The sequence below is a fragment of the Dermochelys coriacea genome, chromosome 22, assembly GCF_009764565.3.
Source record: "Dermochelys coriacea isolate rDerCor1 chromosome 22, rDerCor1.pri.v4, whole genome shotgun sequence".
Classification (NCBI taxonomy): domain Eukaryota; kingdom Metazoa; phylum Chordata; order Testudines; family Dermochelyidae; genus Dermochelys; species Dermochelys coriacea.
In genome coordinates this window covers 14761308-14775079 of record NC_050089.1, presented here as the reverse complement: position 1 = coordinate 14775079, position 13772 = coordinate 14761308, and the positions used below count along the sequence as shown (strand labels likewise).

Below are 13772 nucleotides of genomic sequence, written 5' to 3'. Positions count from 1 at the left end.
TTAAGTTTTTTCACCACTCCATGTCACCCTGCTCCCCATGTTATTCATTAGCAAGTCCTTGCCTTTCAGCAAGGTAGCAATGCTTTGCTTTTGATTCCTAATGGCCAGCTGGAGGGGCGTGCAACCAGTCATGTCCTCCACATACAGCCCAGCACTAGCTGTGATTAAGGACTTTATGATAGCCATGTTGCCACTGAGGACAGCGAGGTGCAGGGGAATCCAGCCCACCTTGTTCTTAACATTGATGTCTGCTTTGTGCTCCAGAAGGTTGATGGTGCTCAGGAAGGCACCCCACTGGACCGCGAGTTGGAGAGGGGTCAACTCTGATTTCTCAATGATTTTGGGGTCCACCCTACTTCTCAGGAGCTCACAGACCACAGACTCTTTGCTGTAGCAGGTGGCCACGTGAAGAGGTGTCCAATCCATGCCTCCTTTGACATTCAGTTTAGCGTGGTTGTCTCTTAGCAGGCAGACGATTTTGATGTGGCTCTTAAAACAAGCCAGGTGTAGGGGGTCCACCCTTTGTCCGTCCTCAAGTCCATATTGGCACTGTATTTGATCAATTTCTCGCATATCAGGTATTTCTCCTTCACTGCGGCCATGTGCAAGGCACTGTAGTGATTCTCACCCAGGCAATTGACAGATGCCCCACTCTTCAGCAGGTATTGGACCACCCTGAACTTACCCCTCTCCATGGCAAAGTGCAGTGGGGTCCGGTGGTTCTTCTGCTTCCTCTCCAGCTCAGCTCCTTGGCTGGCCAGGAGTTTCACAAGACTGATGTGCCCGAAGCAAGCTGCCACATGGAGGGCAGTTCTCCCATCGTTCTCCTGGCAGTTGGGGTCAGCCTGGCGGGAAAGCAGCACCCGGGCCACATTCTCGAAGTTGTTCTGAGATGCCAAGTGGAGTGGAGTCCAGCCTTCACATTCTTGGGAGTCTGCCCGCGCCTGGTAGTCCAGCAAGAGGAGTGCAATCCTGTCATCCCCGTTCTGAGCCGTGAAGTGAAAAGGGGACCGGCCGTCTTTGTCAGCCACACTGACATCCGCGCTGTGCTCTATTAGAGCTGAGCAGATCTCTGGTGACGTCTTCTGGACAGCCACGATGAGTGGGGTGTAGCCACAGTCCAGCTGGCTGTACACGTTGGCCTCCCAACTCAACAGAAACTTCACCTTCTCCACATTTCTTTGAACCACCATGAGGTGAAGCAGGGTGAGGCCATTTTCCTGGGCCCTGCAGACTTCCTTGGACATTATGAAGCTCTCCAGGCCCTCGACCTCGCTAGTGGGGGAATGTGGGAAATCGGTCTGTAAGGGCAGAGGAAATGGAGTGTGAGAAAGAGAAAGCAACTGAGTGATATAACAGCTTGAGGGCTCCCAAACTATGGTGTGCACAGCACTGGGGAATTCTGGATGCCCACAGCTCAAAACAAAACCCGTGCATGTGGATCTGCAGGGTCTAAAACCAAAGGAAATGCACCTGCCTGCCAGTCTGCTATGGGCCAGGGCTGTATGGGTAAGAGCAAAGGAAACACTTGGCATCTCTCTCACAAGGACTTTATATTCGTTCTTTTTTGGTTTGCACTTTTCCTTAATCTGAAATTAAAAATCATCCAGTCCGAAAGCACATGGATTGCTTTTTTGTATGGAGACTATCATAGGGGAAAGGTGCAAAACAGAGCGGTTCTGTTCTTTTGCCCACTTGATTCTTATCTAAGGTTTATGAGCAAAGGTGCCCTACTCACCACTACTACTTGTGTCTTGGGAGAGGATGGATCCTTGTCTTTGGTTCTTGTTTTCAGGAAGGAGAGATAATAGGAGAAGAACATTATGGGCAGTTTGTTATTTGCAATTTACCATTTGTGTGTTTCATGTTCTTCCCATTTAGCGCGCTAGGATTTTGTGCCATAATTTATGCATAATAGTGGGGGGGTGGATTTATTGTTACCTGAGTATGGCTTCTTCTGCATAAGAACCTCCCAAATGATAATCCCGAAGCTGTGGGCAATGAAAGATCACCAGCAGCCATCCATGTGGCATCCTTTTCTTAAATAAAAATTAATCTCACTGCTTGGTGGGATACTCTCATCTTCCCCGGGAATGGACAAATTAGGGAAGAGGCTATTCAGATGAATCTTATCACAAGGGAACCAGCCCCCACGCCTCCAAAGGGGAGGATTTCTCAAACATCACAGAAACCTCGCACAGCCCAGCACTCCCAGGCTGTGCCAATGCCACAACTGAGGTTTGTCACTGTAATGGATTGCTCCACATGACAGCCGCTGCAAGAATCAGGCTCTGAGCCCCCGTTCCCATCTGGAACCTATGTTTGTCGAAAGTCCCAGCATTCATTTGACCCTGGGATGATTCTTCGCCTCTTGTTCCGCAGTGTGTCTGTTAAACAGCTGATGCATTTCAGGGGTTGGTAAAGGGTCCCCCTATATCTAGTTTGGGATGTAAGGAACAAGGGGAATTTAAGTCATTAGCCTTTCTCCAGTATGGCACCCCATACTGACCAAAGCTCAGCTGATACCCAAATGCAAAGCCCAAACAGAACCTCAATTGTTTCAGTACCAGCATAACTCTAAGCAATGCCTGTTAAGCAAGAGATCACATGCTGCCTGCATTGTGGTTTAATATTATTCCTCTCCTCCAATAGCTCTTGCTGACCTAACAGGGTGTGATGGAACCGGAGGCAATACAGCATACAAGGTGTGCCGGGTCAGAACTGTACAGAAATACAGCTGGTCGGAGCCAGATGACTCTCCACAGATAAACTCACCTTGATGAGGGGTAAGCAGCACATGTCGCTCCTGGCATGTTCCCCACCAAGTACATTATGCAAGGAAGAGAGCCAGAATGTAAACAAAATTAGGCAATGCACAATCGCTCTCACGTCATGCAGGAGTGAGATGGCAACTCTGGCTGACCCCTGAACAGATCCCCAGCTGCTGCTGCCTCCCATCCGTGCGCAGCCCTTACCTATACACATCGTATTCAGTTCCTGGAGGCCTGGTGCTCTGGAGAAACATTTTGGGTGGGATGTAGCTCAGGGTGCCCCTCAAGGCTGACCTCTCAATATACTGCACCCAGCTCGACTGCTCCATCCAAGTGGACAACCTGAAGTCTGAAATCTGAAATCAGGGCCAGTTATAGCCTCCCTTTCAATCACCCAGCACACACCCCTCTCCTTGCTTGCTCTAAACAGCTGCACCCTAGATGGCTACAGACAGAGGGAAGGTTTTGTGATTAAAGATGTGGGGAATGAACTCCCAGGCCTGTTGAATCAGGGAGAGATTTGCCATTGAGCTTGATGGGGGCCAGGATTTCACCCTGGATTGGCACTAACCTGCATTCAATTCCCAGCTATGCCACAGACTCCACATTTGATCCTGGGAAAGTCGTTTAATCTCTCTGTCTCCGTTCCCAGTCCCACCTGTATATTCTATCCGTTATGTCCATCCTCTGTTTACTTTGTCTGTTTCAGCTGTCAGCAAACCAGGGCAGGGGCTGTCCCTTGTTATGTGTCCGTTTCGGATGTTCTTTGGAGTCTCTAAGCAAAACAAGTAATAAATAGCACTGGCAACAGAGAGAACCCATTCCAATGCCCATAGACCTAATACCTTACCTTAATGTGCACACTCCCATCTAGAAGGATATTCCCCGGTTTTAAGTCTAAGTGAAGTAAAGGGGGTGTCGTGTTATGCAGGAAATTCATAGCCAACCCCATCTCATGGATAATGCGGAACTTGAGCTGCCAGGACAGTTTGTGGGTGGGGAGCACTGTCTCCAAGGTCCCCTGAGCCATGTATCCCATCACTATCCCCAGTGGGCAAATCCCATAGATGGAGACAATATGCTGCAATTTTATTTTCTCCATCTTGGCTGACTCTTCGACAAGGCAGTTCATGCTGGTTCTGCAGAGAACATAGAATGGAGAGATATCAGCATGGATTCACAGGCAGCATGATGGGGCTACAGCCTAGAGCACACCCAAACTTCCCGAGCAGACTGGCCCTGTACACCCATCCACCTCCAGGATCAATGACAACACTCCGAAGCAGCAGCCTGTCTCCCAGGCTAGCATGACCCTGCAGATGGCATCTGGAAATGTGTTGCTCTGTTGCAGGCCAAGTTCTAAGCCAAGTTCTGCTTTAAAGGCCATGGGTTTCCATAACTAACTGGCAACTGTACATGCCAAGTCTCTAAATGAAATAGGTCAAAGCATATTCACCCCCAGCCTTCGAATAATGCCATATCGGGGACCCAGCTCTCAGACCAGTTCACAACCTTCCCATCAGTTATCTCACAAAGCCTCTGGGTGTTGCTGCTGCTATGCCTTGATTAAATTCATAAATCACACCCACTGTGTCACTCAAGTCTAGGCACCTCCCAACCCATTTGACCAGTCTGGGTGTTCCCAGCATGTTCAAGGCAGCAGAGTAGTTCATGTCAAGAATTCAGTTACAGAGGCAGGTTGGGAATGAATTGCATAGGGGCACTAGTACTCTCAGACCCAACACAAAGCAAAAAGAGAAATCTAGACAAAGGATTTGCTAGTATAAACAACACAATTAAACTCAGCTGTGTTCAGTGCAATGTCTTTCATGTTTCAGGCCAGGTTTACAATAGCGCCCAAACTCCAAAGTCCTGGTGTGGCATGCAGACAGGTATATACAAATGCAGATGAGAGCTGGCACGGGCATTTTAGAACTATTGGAAGTCTGGCCCTCAGTGTACTCCAGACACTATCCAGAGAGAAGTCTTCCAGTCACGGGTATTGCAGGCCAGATCATGCCACAGCTGAAATGAAATCAGCGGAAATAAGCCACAGCCGAGATCCCCTTTTGTGGCTTCCCTGCATCTCAGCTTGGTTGTCCAGTGTTAGCGCAAGAGCAGGTGGGTGCGGAGAGAGCAAAAGGTATTTTGAACCTGGGTTCTGCCCCCATCCCAGGAGCCTCCTATCTCAGGCAGCCCGGGAATAAGCTGCGCCCTGAAGCGAAGGATGCTGCAGATTCCTTTCCCCCATGAGCAAAGGAGAAGCAGAGAATGAATTTTACCTCACTGAGTCACAGTTCCTTCCTTGGGCTCCTCCCAGGGCAGTGCAGCTATGCACTACCCGTATTCAGGGCTAGGAGCAATGGCTCAGTCTAGGCCTGAATGACAGAGAGAGAGAGAGAGAGAGATGGACAGACTAAGCTGTGGTTTGGGATGGGATTTGAAATCAACTGGCCAGTCCGTAACAGCAAGGTTGTACTGATGCAAAGGAGGTGGGTTTTGTGCCCCGCCCAGTAACACTATGAGACAGAACAGAGAGGAGGCACTGGCAGTGGCTAGACAAGCCGGGGGAGCAGAGAGAAACTGAGCTGCATGCCCCGCTCTGTCTGTAGCCCTCTGTTGTCTCTTGTTTCATACTTAGATTGTCAACTCTTTGGGGCAGGGACCATCTTTTTGTTCTGTGTTTGCACAGCAGGATCCTGGTCTGTGCCTGGGTCCTAGAGGCTATGGTAATAACAAACAACCACCACCACCCTAAAATGATCCCAGTGCAGGGTTCTCAAGCTTCTCCCCTCCACAGCACCAAGCCCCTCCTCAGGAAAGGCCTCCAATCCAAATCTGAGGCTCTTTCCTGTTTCATGTCCCCATAGCACTCCCCACCCCAATCGGCGCTCCGGACTCCAGAGTCTCCTGAGCGCGTAGAACAGGCTGGCAGTCAGTCCTCAGGCACTGCCTGTTCTACTCTCCAGGTCAGTGCACAGGGAGGCTGGCGCCTGTTCTATTTGTTGCCACCCACATGTGGCCATGTCTCCCATCTTCCCCCTACCTCAGCCCCCCTTCCCTCCTGACGGGTGAGTCTCGCTGAAGTTAGCAAGCTCACTGATAAATGACATCTCCAGTTTGAGTGACTGGTGCAGAGAGGTCATGCTGAGACAGAGCGTGAGCAGATAGGAGTCACTACCAAATGCCTCCATTCATTACTGATCTGTCAGCAATCGCAGCCTCATGGCTCCTGGCCAGGTGCTCAGGTGACTTTTAAAGGCTCTCTTGAAACCTGCTATTCTGCCTCTTTACAACAGAGTTGTGCCCCTGTGGTTTCTTCTAGCTAATTCTTTGAATGGTTTGGAACCTTTTCTCTTCCTCATCTTGGGGCCTGTATGGAATACAATGGTCCATCTAGCCCCGTGTCCTGTCTTCCGACAGTGGCCGATGCCAGCTGTGTGAGAGGGAATGAACAGAATAGGGTAATTATCGAGTGATCCATCCCCTGTCATCCATTCCCAGCTTCTAGCAGCCAGAGGTTTAGAATCATAGAATATCAGGGTTGGAAGGGACCTCAGGAGGTATCTAGTCCAACCCCCTGCTCAAAGCAGGACCAACCCCAACTAAATCATCCCAGCCAGGGCTTTGTCAAGCCTGACCTTAAAAACCTCTAAGGATGGAGATTCCCCCACCTCCCTAGGTAACGCATTCCAGAGCTTCTCCACCCTCCTAGTGAAAAAGGTTTTCCTAATATCCAACCTAAACCTCCCCCACTGCAACTTGAGACCATGACTCCTTGTTCTGTCATCTGCTACCACTGAGAACAGTCTAGATCCATCCGCTTTGGAACCCCCTTTCAGGTAGTTGAAGCAGCTATCAAATCCCCCTCATTCTTCTCTTCTGCAGACTAAACAATCCCAGTTCCCTCAGCCTCTCCTCATAAGTCATGTGTTCCAGTCCCCTAATCATTTTTGTTGCCCTCCGCTGGATGTTTTCCAATTTTTCCACATCCTTCTTGTAGTGTGGGGCCCAAAACTGGACACAGTACTCCAGATGAGGCCTCACCAATGTCGAATAGAGGGGAACGATCATGTTCCTTGATCTGCTCGCAGTGCCCCTACTTATACATCCCAAAATGCCATTGGCCTTCTTGGCAACAACGGCACACTGTTGACTCGTATCCAGCTTCTCGTCCACTGTAACCTCTAGGTCCTTTTCTGCAGAACTGCTACCTAGCCATTCGGTCCCTAGTCTGTAGCGGTACATGGGATTCTTCCGTCCTAAGTGCAGGACACCCAGAGCATAGGGTTGCATCCCTGACCATCTTGGCTAGTAGCCATTGATGGACCTAGCCTCCAGGAACTTATCTTGTTCTTTTTGGAACCCAGTTATACTTTTGTCCTTCACAAAATCCCCTAACAACAAGTTCCACAGGCTGACTGTGCGTTGTGGGAAGAAGTACTGCTTTGTGTTTGTTTTAAACCTGCTGCTGATTAATTTCATTGGGTGACCCCTGGTTCTTGTGTTATGTGAACATGACTTATTCCTCTATAACACTTCAAACAGAGGGAATGTGCAAGCAGAAGAGGGCCTCTATCTTACTTACACAAAGGTCTTTTTCTGACTCTCTGGCAGCTTAAAGGAGCCTGAAAATAGATGCAATCTGCCCTCTGACAATACCCAGCTGATATAGAAACTGCATAAAAGCACTATAGCAGTCCTACTTTCAGCCCCTGCAGTTGGGGGCAGATCTGGGGCATGGCCAGAGACACTGTGGCTAGTCTCTGTATCCCAGGGGCCATGGAAGTAGAGCATAAACTAGAGCAGCCCCAAGATTGCTCTGAGTTAAACTGAGGGCTAGGAAGACCCTCTTGCATAACCCTAGAATATGGAGGGTGCAAAGGTGGCTTAGCTCAAAAACAAAGTAACTTAAATCCCAGAGAGATCTGTGCAGTGTATACTAAAGGGGCACATTTATAGGTAGTTAATCCAAACTTAGGTATTCAAGTATTTTTTAAACCCTAGTCTCAGTGGAAACACTGTAATGATTTTTCTTTATTACTTCTCCCCTGCTCCTCAAAATGTAACTATCTTTTTGTTTGCATGTAAGGACTCCTCTGTGGTTTATCTACAGAGCTGTGCTAGTTTATGAAAACCATTAAATAAAAGTCACTGGGAATGCCTCTAAACAAAAGTAAAATGGATTCTTCTGACTTCATTTCCCAAGTGAAGTGAAATACAAATAAACAAAGAGCTTAAGCAATGCAAACTCAAAGAGAGACAGCTAACGTTCAGATTAAATGATCTGAGACGTTATTAGCAACATAGAAAAAGGGAGGTTTGTATAATATATACGCATGTGCGAGAGAGATTTAACCTCACAGAGTCCTACCACCATAGAGCTTATAACTGGTGAGGGTCAGCAACTTTGGTACTTTTTCATCAGGACTCCACGAGTTACAGACACACTCTCAGCACTGGCTTGAAATTACCTGTCTTTGCTCTGGGTCTATCCCAATGCTGAGGGTTAATGACATGGTTCCTCCTCCATGGGTCCATGCAGGGAGCTGAATTAAAGTCTCTGCAAGTGTGAGTCTCGACAAGGAGTTACTGGGGAGGCAGATGTGCACAGCAAGGAACACCGGGAGTGTGGAAGGCAGGGCTAGTACATGAGCACAGAGCATTGTAACTAGGAGCTCTCTGGGCCTAGCAAAGACACCTGGAATTTATACTTGTCCGTGCTGCCCTTGTTCTTTGTTCCATCCACCTTTAACCTTCTTTAAGCACTGGCTAAAAATCTGCAAACCCAGGGACTTAATGTTAGGCATCTAAATCCATAATTGGATATTTAAACAAAAGCAGCCCAATATCTGAAAAAGTTCTCAGCTCCCACAAAGCCCACTGATGTCAGGAGGAGTGGCAGGTGCCCTGCACATGGGGAAATCACTTGGGGCATGGCCAGAGGCTGTTATGGAGGCACCTACATAGATTTTGGCTTCCAGGTTTCAATGTTTGGGCCAGTTTTCTTTGTATTAAATACAGAGCTATGTTCATTTTGTGCACGCACATATGCACACAAAGGAGAGAAAGCAGATAGGATTTCATCTAACAGTTAAGTTTCCTAATCCTTTCTGCTGCCAAGGAAATGATTCCGCTCCACAAGGGGCAGGTGGAGAAGCTCTGAGAGCCCTTTTCCTTAGAGCTTTGTTACCGACTCAAGGCAGCTGGGGCCGTATGACAGGTTGATTGACACCTCAGACTGAGTTCTGAGGGACCGGGGAGTTACCTGTCTGAGCTGGAATCCAGTAGCAGACACGGGGAGCATTTCACAGCATAGATCATCCTTCACCACTTGTGCTTCACTTAGTACCCCTGCCCAAAGCCTCCACTCGCCACCCTGACCAACTACCCCTTCAAAATCCTCCTTATTAAAAACAGTTAAGCTGCCCAAGCACCAGTCAATTTCGAAGCCACGAGGAAGAAAGCAGCCCTGACGGCTGCCTCTTGCTCGTCTGGTATCACAGAGGAACCCAAGGAGAATGCTTCCTGCTACTCATTTGCATGAGGAGGAGGGTGGGGAGATATGTGAGATTTGTGAGCCGCGTTATACACTGGCAAGAGCTGGATCCTAAATGTGACTTTTAATTGTCTGCCAAGGAATCATGTTAACAAATCCTAGCAGATCACAACAAACCCTGGGCAGTGCTCAAATGCTATGGCATTGAGGCCAGGAGTACCCCTGGCCCACATCCTCAAAGAGAGTTATACTCCAAACATCCATTGATTCCAATGAAAGCCTAAATACTTTTGGGGATCTGGGCCTCTGTCTTTAGGTTTTTATAAGGTTTCCAATCCCTCTGGTTTTGGAGTGCATATGGATAGATACAATGGAAACTGTAGTGCAAAGAGGAACCATGCAGATAACCCTTTTGCACCAAAACTGCACTGTCGATAAACATAGGCGTATGCTGGGTTGAACAGGATCTTGGATTTGCAGCTAAGAGAGTCGTCCCGGGACTCTCAACTCCTCACCAGGTGGTTTGCAGGTCAAAGGTAAAGGGGGGTTTATTTAAATCCAGAAGGTTCCAGTGCTGCAGATTTGCAGTGTTCCACCTGACACGGGGGTAGGGGCTGTAAGTAAGGGAATATGAAAAATATTCCAGGTGACATAGGAGAAGACAAATGAGAATGGTTCAGCGCGAGCCCACGGGGAACGCTGGAGCATGAACCTGAGAAAGTGTTAAAAGAAGTACAGAGAGAGAGAAAAGAAAGGGCTGTTACCTAAGGGATTTACCTGATATTCAAGTGCCTGAGAAGCAAGGGGCATTTGAGGAGATGAGAGAAGACTCCCAAGAACTGTTCGGGGGTGGGGGGGGTTAACCAGAAACTGTGTGAACTCTGGTGTTCCGAACAAATTATCTACATTTTGCCAATCTAAATATTGTTTCAATAGGCTAGGGTGCCCTGCTGCATCTCTTCCTGCATAAACTATGCTGTCTTGTGCTTCTAAGCAGCTACTATGCTTCAAACATGGCTGCCTTTCAATGGAGAATGAAGTAATGCCCATTTATAATCACATAGGGCCTGATTTTCACTGGCACTAAGCTATGGCAGCATACAGGGGCCTTAAAGAGGACATAGACCCCAGTATCAATGAGGATCAAGCCTATCATTTGTAATCAGCCATTTATAAATTGGGTGAAGGGCTTTTTGTTCCATCTTCTCCTGGAGAGAGCCTGCTGCCTTAAATTGGGAGTAGATCTTTGCAGCATGCTCTCACATATCCCATCCATCACAAATGCATCTGGATTGCTGAGACTATATTTCAGATGCCTGGATAGACACGTATCTGCCAAAGCAGACAGGTGTGTGTTGCATGATACATGACTTTCACTGCTACCTGGCAGAAGCAGGCGGCTTCTCCGTCTTTGTCTCCTGATTCTGGTTGAGGTTCCCAGATGAGTTTACATTTCTGAGGCCAACGCCCCGGCAATGGAATCCTTGCCTCTTGCACAATGGGACTGCACATGTTTTCTGCTTCTCAGAAGAACAAATGTGGTTTCATGGCATGCCACAGACTGTTGCTGGGTTTCCTTGGAAGCTCTCCATCCGGCTGGATCCCCATCAGAGCTTCCCCAAGCTGAATCTTTCACCCAGTTGACTCGCTTCCTCCTGAGAAAGATTCCCCTTGACTTCAATAGGCTTTGGAAGGTCAGGTTTCATTAGACTCAGAACTGAAATCTGGGGTTGTCATTCTTTCACTATAAATAGGTTTCAGAGTAGCAGCCGTGTTAGTCTGTATTCGCAAAAAGAAAAGGAGTACTTGTGGCACCTTAGAGACTAACAAATTTATTAGAGCATAAGCTTTCATGAGCTACATCCGATGAAGTGAGCTGTAGCTCACGAAAGCTTATGCTCTAATAAATTTGTTAGTCTCTAAGGTGCCACAAGTACTCCTTTTCTTTTTACTATAAATAGGGTTTCCCTATAGCCAGATTGATTGTGTGGAGTACCGCTGCCTTAGAGACTACAGGCAGAGACTGAACATTAACACCGCAACTTTATAGCCAGAGTCAGCTGACACTGGCCAGCCATGGGCGTTTAGCTGTGGTGTAGACATACCATAAAACACAGTCTTTAAGAGGCTCACTGCCTGGTCCAAATGCTTTCAACCAGGAAAGTCCTAGATTACAAGACTAAACAGATGTTCTAAGTACAACCATGATCTTAGTACTAGTGCCACAGCAACAACATGTATCTAAAAAAGATAATTATTCCTTTAAGACTCAATATTGATTAAAACTCTCCAGATAACTCCTCATGAATGACAAGTTCTGCATTAGGGTTTGTCAAGGTTCCTGCCCCACTTTGAATTCTAGGGTACAGATGTGGGGACCTGCATGAAAAACCCCCTAAGCTTATTTTTATCAGCTTAGGTTAAAACTTCCCCAAGGTACAAACTATTTTACCTTTTGCCCCGGTCTTTATTGCTGCCACCACCAAGCGTCTAACAAATATATATCCGGGAAAGAGCCTGCATGGAAATGTCTTTCCCCCAAAAATCCTCCCAAACCCTACACCCCCTTTCCTGGGGAAGGCTTGATAAAAATCCTCACCAATTTGCATAGGTGAACACAGACCCAAACCCTTGGATCTTAAGAACAATGAAAAAGCAGTCAGGTTCTTAAAAGAAGAATTTTAATTGAAGAAAAAGTAAAAGAATCACCTCTGTAAAATCAGGATGCTAAATACCCCACAGGGTAATCAGATTCAAAACATAGAGAATCCCTTTAGGCAAAACCTTAAGTTACAAAAAGACACAAAAACAGGAATATACATTCCATTCAGCACAACTTATTTTATCAGCCATTTAAACAAAACAGAATCTAACACATCTCTAACTAGATTGCTTATTAGCCCTTTACAGGAGTTCTGACCTGCATTCCTGCTCTGGTCCCGGCAAAAGCAACACACAGACAGAGAGAACCCTTTATTTCTCCCCCCCCCGCCCCCCACTTTCAGCTTTGAAAGTATCTCGTCTCCTCATTGGTCATTTTGGTCAGGTGCCAGCGAGGTTGTCTTCGCTTCTTAACCCTTTAAAGGTGAAAGAGTTTTTTTTCCTCTGGCCAGGAGGGATTTAAAGATGTTTACCCTTCCCTTTATATTTATGACAGGGCTGTATTCACCAATGCACTCTGGCTGGCTTGCCTCACTCCCCTGACACAAAGCAGCTGTAACTCTGGGTGAAATGGTGAATTACACGAGGTTTAAAGATGCGTTGTATTGCTGTAGCAGTACAAAGAAAGTAGAGTCTCCTGGTTTATCTGACCCATCCTCTTCAGATCAAAACTAGATACTTCCTCACCTTCATGGTGTGGTGTAAAGGGCCATTGTTCTTATGAACATATGTTCTCTTTTTTTCCTTCGCATCCCTGGACATTGCCATTCCCAAGCGTGTCTTCCCAGACAGCGACGAGCAGGTTAAACAGTGCTGGAAGGCAAACAGAGTGAGTATTTGCCTTTCAGCACCTGTTTGCAAACTCAGGTGGATGAAGCTAAAAGGTGTTTCATGCTGAATTAGCACATTTGACAAAAGGCAAAAAACAAAAATCAGGCCGCAGCATTTTAAATCAAAACTCTGAATGCTAAAGCCTGAGGATTTTGGCTTCAGAGCACGGACCAAGGTTGGCATTTTTGGTCAAGCCAATTCTGATTAGGAGTTACAGGTAGGAAGAATCTCTGCTTGGAGAATGAATAAGACAGCTGTCAAGTGGGAGCAGTTTATCGAAAACAATATAGGAGATTTAAAAAATGTAATCTACTTTGATATTCTAAAGACTGGCGTATAAGATGCTGAATATATAAAATACCACTTTGAATGATGATTTTGTAATATGGAAACAACACATCTGTCACCGTTCAGGCTCCAATTCAGTAAGGTTCTGAAGCACATGCTTCATTTTCAATCTACTTCACTGGGAGCTAAGCACATGCTTCAAGTTAAGCAGGTGCTTCAGTGCTTTGCTGAATCAGGGACTTAAACATTTCATGTGTGTGTGTGTGTGTGTGTGTGAGTGAGAGAGAGAGAGAGACAAATTATTAGCAGGGGGGTAAAAAAAGAGATGAGAAAAGACTAACCATAGGTGGAAGGTCCTTTGAACACACCCATGCTTAGCTCTGCTCACGCAAGCAGTCATAGCAACATCAGTGAGACTGCTTGTGTGAGTATAGTGAAATATAATTGCATTTGCAGGATATTCTCCTAGGTGGATTATAAGTGTTAAAAAGCAAAGACCCTTACCCCAGTATATGAGAATGACAACAACTCTTCTAGTCTGTCTCAGCTAGAACAGCACTACAAACTTGTCTTTGGTTTTACAATTGTTTCATATGTGGGTGGACATTCCGCTCCCAATGAAACTGCAGAAAGCTCCTCTGCATTGTGATAAGGGACCAAAAAGGCCACTCATTATGGAGCAGATGTCAAAAGAGAAGCAGCAAAGGACACTAATTGGAGAC

General features: G+C 46.8%; 1 protein-coding gene across 1 annotated transcript; it reads right to left on the bottom strand.

Annotated features, from left to right (window-relative positions):
* On the bottom strand, positions 1–12624 carry ANKK1 (ankyrin repeat and kinase domain containing 1). The gene is given in 9 exon segments (XM_038380414.1): positions 1–509; positions 512–1375; positions 1942–1991; positions 2976–3127; positions 3622–3904; positions 9040–9158; positions 9160–9265; positions 10048–10109; positions 12619–12624. Coding segments are annotated over 9 exon segments (2151 nt in total).
* Between the last annotated feature and the right edge of the window lie 1148 nt (positions 12625–13772).